The sequence below is a fragment of the Vombatus ursinus genome, unplaced genomic scaffold (genome assembly GCF_900497805.2).
Source record: "Vombatus ursinus unplaced genomic scaffold, bare-nosed wombat genome assembly UNPS02014814.1, whole genome shotgun sequence".
Classification (NCBI taxonomy): Eukaryota; Metazoa; Chordata; class Mammalia; order Diprotodontia; family Vombatidae; genus Vombatus; species Vombatus ursinus.
Window position 1 is genome coordinate 13222387 of NW_020954592.1, and position 15219 is coordinate 13237605.

Sequence of the window (15219 nt, forward strand, 5' to 3'; positions counted from 1 at the left end):
AATGTAATTGGAAAACATTTAACAAAGTAAAGTTATAATAGAACATAATGTTAATATGTGGTTTTCTAGTCAATATTTGGCCTATATGTCCAGTTTAGTGGCCCCCATTTCTATTTATTTGACACCACTGCTAAGGGAACAAATTTACATTTCTTTTTTTTTTAATGTCAATATTGTGTTATTTTTGGTTCCAAATTCTCTAAAAATATGGATTGCCCTATGAATTTACATGTCATCCTTTAACAAAGGGACATGCTAATCTCCATATTGTTCCAATTTTAGTATATATGTATAAGCACCAGTTTCTTTTTCTAGGGGTATATCATTGCTCTTTTCATCCTCAAATTTGTTAAGAATACCTGTCCATAGCAAGCTTCTTTCTCTCTACAGAACTAGGTTGGTTAGGACTACTGGAAACAGAGCTTAATTAATACCAGGCCTATGTTCCTCAGTTACTATCAATAAGGTGAGTTTTCATGGGGGAATGATATCACAAGGAGATTCCTCCCCAGGAGTACTGGGAGCTGCATAGCATTTAGCATATGAAACTGATGGGAGCAGAGCAAATGGGCCATAAGGTTGGTTTAAACCAGAGCTGGTGCTCTGGCTTATCCTCTTCTTCATGGGTTCTTATTTTTCTTCTTTCTCTTGCTTTTCTTCTTCCTCTAATTCCAATTCCTGTTTTATTTGTGGTTACTTATGCTTTCCTGACTCTAGGAACAGAACATTTTCCAAGTAGATAGGATCTTAGTCCAAATTCCTCACTTGATAAAACACCATTTCCCACCTGACTGTTTTCCTGGACTTCAAGATCTACAGAAATTCATCATCCTACAAGATAACACTAACTCTGAAACTTAGACCTCTTCAGTACCCTGCCTTTGGGGCTTCTCCCTCCTTCTGATGGAGAAGATGGAGGATGGACATAACAACCCCTCCCAGATTCTCCACCATTTAAGGAGGGAACCCAGTGCAATCACTTCATTATTCCTACCCTCCTTCCCCAGTTGCTCTCCTGGACTACATCATCTCCAGAAACTCATCATCCTGCAAAATGAAATCAACTCTATAACTTACATCTTTTCCTACTGTTTCTTACCAGGGCTGCAAGATTCATCCCCCCTGCCTCCTACCTCAGTTTTCAGCTTCTTTTTATATACTGTCTTCCCTCATTAGATTGTGAGCTCCTTAAAGGCCAGGACTGTCTCATGCCTTTCTTTGTATCCCCAGCTTAGGGGAATGCTTGACACATCATAGGTGCATAATGAATGTTTATTGACCCTGACTCAATAGATCGTAAACCTCTCAAGGGTAGAGACTTCTGATTTTTCTGTTTTCATTAGGTAGTATAGTGCCTTGGCCATAGCTTAATAAAGAAACTTGATACCCAGTAAAGTTGTGCCTTGACCACAGTTAGTGGCAAAACCAGAAAGATAAGGACTTCCTAGTTTTTCATCCAGTTGCTGAACATGTATTGAGTTGCCTCCACAGGGAAAAACACTATAGTTCTTAACTTATCTTTTTTTCCATAATTACTTCCTATCAGTCCGGGGAGTAGCTTGCCCATAAAAAAAAAAAAAAGATTTTTACATACTAGGTGCTTATTAAATGCTTGTTGGGAGTCATGAAAAGTAAGTTTTTGGCTTCACATCTTTGTTTACTTAGCTGACAGCAAAAAGAGTTGGTTCAAGGATGACAACTGCACAATAAAAACATCTAACATTTCTAGTGTTATGTTCCAGGTACCCTGTTAACGCTTTACAATTATTATCTTACCTGATCTTCAAGACAACTCTAGGAGGTAGGTAGTTTTTACCTTTCCCCCTTTTACGGATGAGAAAACTGAGGCAAACAGGTTAAGTGACTTGCCCAGAGTCACACAGTTTAGTCGAATTTGAACTCAGGTCTTCCAGACTCCAGCCTCAGTGGTCACCTGTGCCACCTAGCCGCAAGCATATTACCAGTGAAATTTAAAAAAAAAAGGTTTCTTGAGCTTTTCCATTAGTTTGGCTTTGAAGATCACACTAGTGCGTTGCTGAAATCCTGCCTGCATTATGGGAATTCCCTTCTTCCTAATTCTGGGAATAAGGTCAGTATGGACGGAAAATGGGTAAAGTTGTTTCACCCCTCGTTGCTATTTGGCGTGGGAGGAGGGCAGGAAGACTAGGTTAATCAACCTCTATAAACGCTAGCAAGCATGGAAGCATTAATACGGTACCTGGAACATAGCACTATGTAAATGTTAGATATTATTATTATTGTGCAGTTGTCATCCTTGAACCCACCCTTTTTGCTGTCAGCTAAGTAAACAAAGATGTGAATTCAAAACAAACGGAAACAGAGAGCAGGAAGGGCGTGAGTCAACCTGACGCGGCTAAACTCTATGCAGCAACAAAGCAAGACACGCTTTCTGCTTCCGTTTGGGCTTCCGCCTGTGCCCGAAGGGGACCGTTCGAACTGGGCGCCACTGCGCAGCTGCAGAAATTTAAAAGAGTTTGGTGCTCACGTCGCCCGTCGTGCCCCTTCCGTTTCAACGCCATCTCCCAGCCCCACCCACCTGTGCAAACGGAAACCCGAACCCGTGGCAGTGCAGAGACCGGGCCAGAGGGGCAGGATACCCGGCGCCAGCGTCTAGACATGTCTGAGGAGCGAGGTAAAGCCGCGCTGCAGACTTCTGACTCGCTCGGGCTGGGGGTGGGGGCGAGGGGTGTTTTTCTCCTCCCGGGCCGCAGCCAAAGGGAAGGAAAGGAAAACGCTCTGTCATCGTTCGTAACGGCCCTAAAGAAATGCCTAGAAAGAGGCTCGCCAACTCCCGCCCCTTTCTTCGGCGCCACTCTGGATTGGCCAGACTACGAAAGGGGGTGTGTCGCGGCCACCAATTGGTCAGGAGTATCGTCGGTTGCTTTGTGGGGGTCTCGCGCCCAGATGCTTTTTCCATTCACCCTTCTCGGTCCTCCTCCTCTTCCCCCTCCCTCCTGGTACTCCCAGGCATTTTGAGGAGTCGGAGAGGGTGAGACCCGGAAGAGAGCCAGGGACGGAGCGGAGAGGGAGATAGAAGTGCGCTTGTGCGCGCGGTGTTCCCATAATTTAACTCTCAGAGTTCTCGGGAAACGAGGAAAGGGCCGGGCCGGGCCGGGCCGGGCCGGGCGGGGAAGAGTCGTAAACAGTGACTGGAAAAGGGTCTCCCTTCCCGAGTGTTTATTAAGTGCCCCCCCACGTGCCAGGCACTGTGCTAAGCGCCGGGGATGCGAAGCAAGGCCCCCCAAAATAGTTTTTAGATGATACAATAAGATGACGGCGGAAGCTGATCCTGAGGCACGGTTCCGTCAGCAAGCTTTTTTATTAAGCATCTGCCGTGTGCCCAGGGACTGTGATAAGTGCTGAGATGATAAGAAAGGCCAAAAAAAATTTTTTTTGAATGCACAAAATACAGTAGTGTGACAAAGGAAAGATTAGCGAGGTAGTGCGGGGAATAACAGGAAGACTTATCTTCCTGAGTTCAAATGTGGCCTCAGACACATACTGTCTGTGTTACCCTGGGGAAGTCACTTAACCCTGTTTGCCTCAGTTTCCTCATCTCTAAAATGAGCTGGAAAAGGAAATGGCAAACCACTCCAGTATCTTTGCCAAGAAAAATCCAAATGGGGTCACAAAGAGCCCCACAAGACTGAACAAATTGATAAAGGAAATCCATCATGCTGAAATACACTTAAATCAACAAGCATTTATTGAGCACTTACTGCTTTGCTAGTCTCTGTGCCAAGTACTATGGTTACATAAAGCACTATAAAAATTCTAGCCATTATTAGAATTGGTCATCTAGTCCAATGTTGTCAAAATCACATAGAAATCGGCCACTAAACCTTACATGTGGGCTGCATATTGACATAGAAAATCACATATTAACATGTTCCCTTTTATATTAAATATTTTCCAGTTACATTTTAAAAGGGTTTGAGTCACACTTGAGAATGTTATGTCTGGTGTTTGACACCTTTATTCCTATGGGCCACTAAGTGCTAGGGATACAAAGAAAGGCATAAAATAAAATAAAGTATCACCTCTGATACAGTCCAGTCCTTTCATTTCACAGATGAGAAAACTGAGGTCCAAAGAGGTGAAGTTACCTACATGGAAAGTGGCAGAATCAGAATTTGAACTCATGTGCCTTGATTCCAAATCCAGTGCTCTTTCCACTAAACCCTGCCACCATTTGTTGAGAATAGAAGGCTGCAGTGTATTCACCCCTTCCATATATCTTACTATCGTACTTTGGGTGACCAACAGTTTTGATTTTTAAGGGATTATGATGGTTCCATGATTCATATAGCATCAGTGGAAGAATGTTAGTGTTAAAATGATGAGATCTTTGTGTCGGCAAGAAGCTTGAAGTCATTGAAAGCTTTGTGTAATTTCCCAAATGCAATCCAGCCTTCTCTCTCCTATTCAGTGCTGGGTCTGGTTCACTGTCCAGCTGTGGTATCTTTTCAACATGTGTGTACTGGTGCCCCAAATCAATGGGATATCCTTCCAATTGACTGTAATCTGGTCAATGGGTGTTCTTCATCCATTTGTTTTTTTTCCTTTGTGAATACTTTGACTCTCTTGAGTGATTATTGATTCTATTTAGGAGGCTCAATGTTCTGGGGCTTGATATACAGACAATGCAGTGTTTTGCACAAATAATATCTAACCTCACTATTTTAGCTCTGCCACTTAAGAGTTGTGAGACTTGGGACAAATCAGTTTATCTCATCTGTGGGCCTCAGTCTACTTATTTATAAAATGATGTTAGACTGGATGATCTATAAGGGCCTTTCTAACCCTAAATTCGTGATCTTATCTCTAGGAAATTAGTCCTTGTTTCATTTGGAATTGGACACATTCCCCATCTGCTTACATCAGTGGTTCTCAGTGTGTCTCTCAAAGTCCTCAGCCTTCATACCTAGTTTATTAGAATAGCAGCTCTGGCCTCAGAAGCACAAAGCCACTTCCTTCCTCAGTCCTGGAAAAATAAAATGTTAGGTGTGGGACGAAAAGGAGAGAAAAATATGAAAAATCTCAAGGTAATATTTTAGAAGCCCAGGAACTTTTCTTTTCTGCCAACTGAAATGTTCTTTGCCACAAAGAATACTGTACAATGAGAGGGGGAAAACTCCCAAAACTACATGTAGCAGCCCCTAATAAAATTGATGCTCCTTAAATCCAGGAGCTATTTTGTGTTTTTTATTTCAGTTTTTCAGTACTATGCCTTGAACTTTGTTGTTGTTTAATGAATATTAGGGCAGCTAGTTAACACAATGGATAGAGTACCTGGCCTAATGTCAGGAAGACTCATCTTTTTTTTTTTTAATTTTTTTAAAATTTTGATTTATCAACAATCACTTCCATAAGCTTTTGAGTTTTAAATTTTTCTCCCCCTCCCTCCCTACCTCCTCCCCAAGACGGTACACAATCTGATATAGGCTATACACATACATTACTATTAAACATATTTTCATATTAGGGATGTTGTAAATACGAATTAGAACCAATAGAAGGAACCACCAGAAAGAGGAAACAAAAAAAACAGAAGAAAAAAATAGCAAATAGTATGCTTCGATCTGCAATTAAAATCCATAGTTCTTTCTTTGGATGTGGATAGCATTTTCCATCATGAGGCCTTTGGAGATGTCTTAGATCCTTGCATTGCTGATAATGGCTAAGTCTATCAATATCAATCATTGCACATAGTGGCTGTTACTGTATATAACGTTCTTCTGGTTCTGCTCACTTCACTCAGCATCAGACCATATTAGTCTTTCCAGGTTTTTCTGAAGTCTGCCTGTTCATTTCTTATAGCACAATAGTATTCCATTACCTGCATATATCACATTCACAGCTGTGATTACTATCTTTGTCTTTCTTTCCATCTTTTTTCCCCTGTTTATGCTTTTCTTTCTCCTTTCTCTTCCTCACTAGTGTTTTGCTTTTAACCACCACCTCCCTTAGTCCCGCCTCCCTTCTATTAGCCCCCTCCCTTTTCTTCCCCTTTATGCTTAGTACTTCTTCCCTTCTTTCTGTCCTCCCTCCCTTTTCTTTCCCCTTTTCCTTCCTACTACCTATAGGGCAAGTTAGATTTCTATACCTAACTGATTATGTTATTCCCTTCTTGAGTCAAACCTGATGAGAGTAAGATTCAAGCAATGCTTATCTCCCTCCCTTCTTTCTTTCTGCTTTAATAGATTTTTGTGTCTTTTCCTGTAATGTAATTTACCCTTGTCTGCCTCCTCCTTTCTCAGTACATTTTCTTAGATTAGATTAATCCACTTACTTGGATCCATTTGACCCACTTGATTACATTTTTTTTATTATTACATCAAAGTCAACTTATATCCACCCCCTTTATGTATATCCCTTTAACATGGTGTAGTAACAATACAGTTCTCAAGAGTTACAGGTGTCATCTTCTCTTGTAAGGATGTAAACAGTTTACACTTATTAATAACATGTTTCTGTCCCATTTACCTTTTTATGCCTCTCTTGAATCTTGTACTTGAAGATCAAATTTTCTGTTGAGCTCTGGTCTTTTTATCAGGAAGGTTTGGAAGTCCCCTATTTCGTTGAATATCCATCTCCTCCCCTGAAAGATCATGCTCATTTTCTCTGGGTAGTTGATCCTTGGTTGTAATCCAAGCTCCTGTGCCTTACGGAGTGTCATATTATGCACCCTATGGTCTTTTAATGTAGAAACTGCAAGGTCCTGTGTAATTCTGACTGTGGTTCCATGATATTCTTTCTGGCTGCTTGCAGTCTTTTCTCTTTGACCTGGTAATTTGGAATTTGGCTACTATATTCCTTGGTGTTTTCAATTTGGGATCTCTTTCAGGAGGTGGTTGGTGGATTTTTTCTATGGCTATTTTACCCTCTGGTTCTAGGACCTCAGAGCAGTTTTCTTTTATGATTTCCTGAAAGATACTGTCCAGGCTCTTTTTTTCATTGTGATTTTCAGGTAGACCAATAATTTTTAAATTGTCTCTCCTGGATCAATTTTCTAGGTCAGTTGTTTTACCAATGAGGTATTTTACATTTTCATCTATTTTTTCATTCATTTGTTTCTGTTTGACTGATTTTTGCTCTCTCATAGAGTCATTAGCTTCCATTTGCCTGATTCTAATTTTTAACAAATTGTTTTCTTCTATTAATTTGTGTACCTCCTTCCCCATTTGGCCAATTGTATTTTTTAGAGACTTGTTGTCTTCAGTGTACTTTTTTTCCAGTTGGCCAATTGTATTTTTTAAGGACTTGTTTTCTTACAGTTAATTTTTGTCCTTCCTTTTCCAAGCTATTGACTCTCTCTTACATGCTGCTCATTTCTTTTCCCATTTTTCTTCTACCTTTCTCATTTGACTTTTAAAATCCTACTTGAGCTCTTGTAAGAAGGCTTTTTGGGCTTCAGACCAGTTCATATTCCCTTTTGAGGTTGCAGATGTGGGTTTGTTGACAGTGTTGTCCTCTTCAGAATTTTTGCCTTGATCTTCACACTTCTCATAATATGAATCTGTGGTATGTTTCTTTTTGCTCATGGTGTTTTCGTATTTCCTGGCCTTTAAAGAGATTGAGGTCTCCTGCTGGGGAGCAGAGGGCACTGACCCAAGCTTCTTGTGTTGGGAGCCTAGGGCCTGGTCCCTGGCTTTGTGTGCCGGGGCCTCCGGTGCTGGCAGTTGGAGGCTGTAGGTTTCTCGAGGCTTACCTGGTGTTGGGCTGGAATCAGCAACACTGGAGCTCTAGGGGTAGGATTGGGTCGTCTGGCCCTTGGAGGTTGCCAGCTTTTGCTTTCCTTTTGCTTTCTTCGGCTCCTTTGAGATGGTTGTTGTAGATGTTTATCCACCTGGGGCCCCTGGGAGCACTTTACAGAGTTTTGCTGAGGCACTGGGAGACTGCTGTAGAATGCTGAGGCACCTGGTGGTTTAATGAGCTGGTTTCCGCCAGTTTCCCCTCCCTCACTGAGGCACTGGGGGAAGGGGAGGTCCAGGCTCTTTGCTAACTACTGGGGTTGCAAATACAGCCTTTGACTTTTACAATTCCCCCTGGTCAGAAGCCCATGCCTCAAAAGTCAGCCTCCATAATCTAGCTTCTGGGCACTACACTTTAGAAAGGACAAATCAAACAGTGCCAGCTGAAACTGCTCTCTCTAAAGTTACCAGTGATCTCTTAATTGCCATGTATGGTAAGTCTTTTCTTATTCCTTATCCTTCTTGAAATGAAAAACTGAAAATTTTTGTCAAGATTTCAATAACTATTTTTTTCCATCCATGAAAATGGATGTTTGGATTCTAGCCTGGGGCTAGCACAAGAAGTAGAAATTGCACTCTAAAAATACCCTCAAAACAAAACAAAAAGTGGGAAGAAAAACTTAGCCAGACCAGGTGTACTCAGAAGAAGTTCATGCTGCAAGTGACACAATTTTAAGGGACTTGTCAAGATACCTGAAAGGAGGGTAATGAGGGTTGGGAAGGAGCAGGGTGGAATAGCACTTGGGGAAAAATCCAGGACATTATTACTACTGAAGAAAGGTGGTTGGAAAAATATCAGTAACTCCTGACTCATATGCCTACTTTACCATTTGTACAAAATCAGTTTGATCACGCACACTGAAGACATTTTGCAAACTATTCCAAAACACAGTTTGTAATCACATAATTCCATTCTAGCCAAACTGGCCTGCTTACTGATCTCTGTTTTTGACACTCCATGTCTTGTACCTGAGCCTTTCCCCAGACTCCCTCATGCCTAGGATGCTCTCATCCTTATACCCCTCCCCAACCCCTTGCTTCTTTTAAGGGTCTACTCAAGTTCAAGTACCACTTATTATAATAGACCTTTCCTGATTCTACAAGTGAGTACCTTCCTGAAATTCTTTTGTTTATTTATTTTGTATGTATATTGTTATTTACATTTCTGTATACATGTTTCTCTCCAATAAAATGGAAACCTTTGAAAGTCAGAATCGATTAGATTTTTTTATTTGAATCCACAGTGCCTGGGCACGTAATAGGAACTTCATGAATGTTGAATGGGTTGAATTGGATTTATCACATATTACAAATTAAAGGAATTGTTACCATACTTCAGTAGAATCTGTGATATTCTAGTAGCAGTTTTTCAGAACACCCTTTTTAGAGTAGATGCTCTCATAGTTACATTGTTCAAAATCTATGGCTATATATAAAGGAAGGAGATTAAATATGCTTGTCATTAAAAGTGTAGATGAGGTAAACTTAAGGCAGTCAATTTTCATATTTTTAGTTTATTTTGAATATAGTTATAGTGGAAGTTTTCCAAGGAAAGTCTAAAACAAAGCTTAATTCGTTTGAATCAGCCTTACTACTAGTTGTCCAACTAAAATACGCATAAAAATAATTTCAAAATCTTTGTTAAACCAACAGGCTAATATCTGAGTGCGTATCCTAGCGTCTCCCTCCTCAAGGTACAACTTCCCCCTGTTACTCTCTCTTCAGGATTTATACTGTAGTAAATTATAAGTAATATTGTTTAAGATATACAGTATTGACTCCTCATTGATCAAGGATGAATAATACAGCAGCATAATTTTAAATGTGTAAATATTTTTTTCACATTCTTGGTTATGGTTAATACACCACTTTAACTTTAAAAAACACCTTTTTAAAAATTAGTCTTATTCTAAATCACTACTAGAAAGACATTTTTGTTTTGTCACTTGAGAACCATGAGGACTTCAAAATAATGGTGTAGTTTAATTTGTATTGATATACAAAGGACAGATTAGAACAGCTTTCAATTTGGATTTTATTCAACTAGCCAGATTTAGGTAGTAAATATACAAATCAATTTTCTATCTTGATTTTCAGGAGGTGAACATTTATCAGTTCTAGGCAACCAGGTAAAACATCCATTGGAAATAAAGAGAAATGGTCACAACACAGAGGAAACTGAGTTTCTAGTTTTACATAAAAGAAGACGAGTTGCTTCTTCAGTGGAAAGTAATACAGTATGTATTTCAAAATTCAAATTTCGCTCTTCCTTTTTATTGTTTCATGGGTTGCCATGACCTCTTCTGGGTTTGGGTTTAGTTTTTTTTGTTTTTGTTTTCCTGAGTTATTGTAACAGTTGTAAGCAAGCATCAGTAATGGTAGCTTAAACAGAAATCATTTAATTACTTTAAAAATTAGTTTTTTGGATGGCCCTGGGTGAAATTGTTGAACTTGTCTAAGCTTTCGTTTTCTTGTCTATTACATGGGGATAATGCTTTCACCAGATTACTGTGAGATTCGACTAATAATAACATATGTATTGTATCACCTTAGAATTTACAAAGCATTTTCCCACACATTTGATCCTCTCAACAAATCCAATTGGAGTGGGCAGGCAGGTATGTTAAAGGTGAGGAAACAGGCACGGTGACTTGCCTAAGGTCACATGGCTCTTTAAGTGGCAGAACTAGAATAAGAACCTGAATTTCGCCTTCTGCCTCACTTAGCAATATGATGATAGGTTGTAAAGAGTTCTGCACTTGGAGGCAGGAGAACCTGAGGTCAGGTACTGGTTTCTGCTGTTTTTCACCTATGTCATTATATGCAAGCAGGTTACTTCATCCCATTGAATCTCAGTTTCTTCTTCTATAGAAGGAGGTAATTGGCACTATTTCACATAGTCATTGTGAGCAAGTGCTTTGGGAACTTTAAAGTGTTATAGACACATGTGCTACTTGAGCTTTGGAAGTACTTTATGTGAGAGTGCTTTGAAAAGCTTAAAGCACTATGTGACTTTGACTGTATCATTATATTAAAATATTAAACTTATCCCAATTGTTCAGTCAGTATGTAACACTTCTAGGACAGTTATTTTTCTGTTACATAACTTGAAGAGTCTTTAATACTTGGCAGAAAAGAATTTTTACATTGTATAATTTTGGATACTGAGGAATAAATGGGATTCAAATTGTTTCCCTTTTCCCCCACCAGGTGGCACTGTTTGATTTGTTTCTTAAAATTATTTCCTATGTGGACTGTGTTCTTTGTCATTAATGCAATATTTAGTATTAAGACACATTTTGGTTTTGTTTATTTGGTTTTGCTAATACTCTGAAGTACATAAGGAGTTAAATTAATATAAAAAAGTCATCTGTTTCTTAACCGTAGTAGTGTTAATGAGAAAATATCTGCAAGTATACCTTTTCATGTATTTTTGAAGTAGTCAGAATCTTTTCTATTTGATGTTATAAACAGGCCTTTCTTAGAGCTTCTTCAAAGCTTACAGTTGTCCTGAACTTTTCTTCAGCTCTTTCTTTGATCTTTTATTTTAATTTTCTAATACATTTTTTTCTTAGATGAGTACTCAAGAACCTGATTATGAGGGTAGTGGAAGTGTTGTGTATGAATATGAACCAGATTATGAATGTGTAAGTAATTTAAATTACTAATTGCCAAATATACATTTATCATCTTAAAGAAAGGATTTAAGTCCATGTTTTTTTGCTGGGCAAAGTCATACAATATGAAGTAATTAGTTTTGTTAAATAGAGTGCTTCACTTGATCTGTTGTGATATTAAATATTAACTATCTGCTTTTGTAATGTTAACAGGGTAGTGTTGTATCTGAAGCATCCTACACAGGACATTATCAAAAAACACTCATGGAAGTCCTGAACTATTGCCAGGTATCAAATTTATGAATCCTAGGCTATTTCCAAAATCCTAAAAGATTATATATCTCATATAATGTCATTTTACTATTAATTAGAACTTTGTTAAATCTAGACGTAAGTAATTTTTCTTATTCAAAAAATAAAAATAATTTATTTCAAAGATAAAAGTTACATTGTGTTTAATGTAATTTTTATCCACTATGAGGATGAGGTTAAATGGGTGCATTGGGTAAGATCTCTGATAAAATGGGGTGATAAATTCTTCAAAAATTAAAAAGTGCTGTTAATTTTTTATTTATTTTTTCTTTTTCTATTTCATTAACTATTTCACAATTACATATGCAAGAATTTTTAACAGTGATTTAAAAAAAATTTTGTATTCCAAATCCTCACCCTTCTTCATGTCCTTCCCCAGTCCTTGAGAAGGCAAGCACTTTGATTTTAGTTATACATGTGAGGTCATGCAAAACATTTCTGTTTTAGCCATGTTGCAGAAGAAAACACATGCAAAATTAAACAATAAAAATAAAGTAAAAAAAAAGTATGCTTCAATCTGCATTCAAAGTTTGTCAGTTTTCTCTCTGGAGGGTGGTAGCATTTTTCATCATGGGTACTTTGAATGTCTTGGATCAGTGTCTGGATCAGAGTAGCTAAATCTTTCGCAGTTGTTCATCCTTGCAGTATTGTTGTTACTGTGTATAATGAATGTCCTTCTGGTTCTGCTCACTTCACTTCACATCAGTTCATATAAGTCTACCCAGGTTTTTCTGAAATCATCCTGCTTGTCATTTCTTACAGCACAATAGCATTAAAAGCTATTCAGATGTACTGTTGATATTATTGAATGCAGAAACATGGTTGATCTTTACATATTATGACATCTCAAGACCCTCCTGGCCAGAGAGGATCAGAGGGTCTGGGCAAGATCTTTTAGGACCATGGTAGATAGGAAGACACACCTAGGACTTTATTTCTAGTCTCTATGCTGAGAATAGCCAGAACTAGTCTAGCCTCCACAAGTGCAGAAATGAGACATAGTTTTCACTTAAATATGTGGTTTCTCTGTGTCTTTTTGTATTATACTTGATTGTATATGCAATTCATTTACGTGTGTGTGTGTGTAATGTAAGATGAAGATACCATATTAAATATGGATATATATGAACTGTATCCTGGTCTATACAGTGCTATTATGAAAGGAACAAAGTCAAATGGAGATGGGTAAGTTTTGTAAAGAGGTAGACCAAACCCTAGAACCTTATGGGATCTAATAAAATAGATCATGTGTGTTGGGTTAGGGTGGAATACATTTCTAGGGCAACACTAAGGCTTTGTGTGACTTCGGACAGCAACATAATTGTTTTAACATTCAGAGATATGAAAGTGCTTAGTCATGAAACTGATAGGTGTAGTAACAAAATATTTATAAAATATTTAACAAAATATTTGTTCTCCAGTATTAAGAAATTCTTCAATGCTTGGCAAAAGTCCTTTATAGTAAACTGAGGTTTCTGGTGGCACTTGCACTGATGCTTATGAGTGTGTTACTTTAACTTTCTTTTTTTGTCATCTGTAAAAATGAAGTGGTTGAGCTGGTGATTTCTCAGGTCCTTTTCTTCTTTAAATATCCATGATTCTGTATGAAATAAGGTGGTTAATGATAAGATTAAATCTTTAGTAAGAATTTCCATAATTACACTTAGAATAAGTTAGTTTTAATGGAATCTTCATTTTCTTTGCTTTACTTTTGAAACAAGAACCGCTAAAATATTTTTATTATATTAGGCGATGTATGATGCAATCCAGAAACTAGATAAGAAGTTTGACCTGCTTCATGGAAAGGTTTCAGAAATGCAGCGTACTCGGATGAAGCCATTGCTTCTCAAACCTGTGAGTGCAATAATAATAATGATAATAATAATAATTATATTTTTGCAATCATTATAAACTTCCCAGTGTTCCTAAAGACATCAGGCTAGTGTAAATGATCCAGAACTAACATCTATTGCTTTTTTCTTACTCTTATCCTATTGGTATTTGTCTCTGCATCTGCCCATGGCCCTTTTCTCTTTGCACCTTTTCTTTCTCTATCTCTCTCTTTTTCATTCTCACAGCAAACTGTTACCTTGATGGAGATGACTTCCAGCCTTGACCTTTCTACTGAGCGCGCATCAGTGCCTTCATGCCTGATATCCCCTTGAATGTCCTGCCAGAACCTCAAATTCAACATGTCTGAAAACAAGCTTATTATCTTTCACTTAAATTTTTTATTTCCTTTTTCCCTGTTTCTGTCAGTGGTGCCATCATTAACTCACTTTCCATGTTTGAAGATTTGGTGTTATCTTTTATTGCCCTCAGCTCTCACACCTAGTCCTTTTCTAAGTCCTATTCACTTCTGTGGTATCTCCCATAGCCTTCCCCTTTCTTTTCCTACTACCTCCACTCTAGTTCAGGCCCCCATCATGACCTACCTGTCTAGGCAATTGAAATAGTCAGAAGTAACCCTTTATTTTCTCTACTGAGTTATTAAACTGGAAGTTTGAGACAATGCTATAGACATAGCATCTGAGTTTTGGCGCAAAAAAAAAAATTTACAGAGTATTTAATACTGGCCTTCCAGAAGAGATGGAGAAATATAGACTAGATGAGAGTAAAATTAGATGGATTTAGAAACAGCTGAATGATGGGACCCAGAGAACAAGGATGGATGTCAATCTAAAGGACACTTACAGAAATGCTGCTACAATACTCTTCTGTTTGTCATTTTTATCAGTGGCATGGATTAAGACCTAGATGATGGTGACCTTATCAAATCTGTGCATTATACAAAGCTGGGAAGCTTTGGATTTAGACAATAGGAGGTGATAAAATTGGGTCAGTAAGGTGGCACAGTGGATAAAGTGCCCAGCCTGGAGTCAGGAAGACTCATCTTAATCCAAAATTTTATTCACCTCTCTTAACTTCTTTCTTTTTATTTATTTTTTTTTATTAAATTTATCTGCTTCTGAGAGAGGAAAGTTAATGTCCCCACGGTAGTATCGTTTTAGTGTATTTCTTCCTGTAACTGATTCAACTTTTTCAAAAATTTAGATACTATGCCATTTGGTACATATATGTTTAGTACTGATATGACTTCATTGTCTATGGAACCTTTCAGCATGATATAGTTTCCTTTTGTATCTCTGTTAATTAGATCTAGTTCTGCTTTTGCTTTGTCTAAGATCATGATCGCTACCCCTGCTTTCTTTGCTTCAGCTCCAGCCCTTTACCTCCTTGCTTCAGATGTGTTTCTTGTGAGCAGTGTATTGTAAGATTCTGGTTTGTAATCTGTTCTGCTCTCTGCTTTCATTTCATGGGTGAGTTCATCCCATTCACATTTATAGTTATGGTAACCAACTGTATTTTCTCCCATGCTTTTCCCCCTTATTTATCCCCCTGTTATTCCCACCCTGTCCTTCTTCACAAGTGTTTTACTTCTGATCATCACCTCCCTCAATCCACCCTCCTTTTAGGCCCCTTCCTCCTTTCTATTTTCCCCATCCCTTTTTACT

The 15219-nt window shown here is 38.3% G+C and overlaps 1 protein-coding gene and 1 pseudogene across 1 annotated transcript in view; one reads left to right on the forward strand and one right to left on the reverse strand.

The window, feature by feature from the left end:
* Positions 1 to 201: 201 nt before the first annotated feature.
* Positions 202 to 299, reverse strand: LOC114022991 (annotated as a pseudogene).
* Positions 300 to 2106: 1807 nt separating this feature from the next.
* The window catches only part of BEND2 (BEN domain containing 2), a 37648-nt gene continuing 24535 nt past the window's right edge, over positions 2107 to 15219 (forward strand). The window contains exons 1-6 of the mRNA XM_027835325.1: positions 2107 to 2110; positions 2306 to 2653; positions 9873 to 10012; positions 11351 to 11422; positions 11606 to 11680; positions 13454 to 13558. Coding sequence (XP_027691126.1) covers positions 2107 to 2110; positions 2306 to 2653; positions 9873 to 10012; positions 11351 to 11422; positions 11606 to 11680; positions 13454 to 13558 — 744 coding nt within the window. The remainder of the gene's footprint in view (positions 2111 to 2305; positions 2654 to 9872; positions 10013 to 11350; positions 11423 to 11605; positions 11681 to 13453; positions 13559 to 15219) is intronic.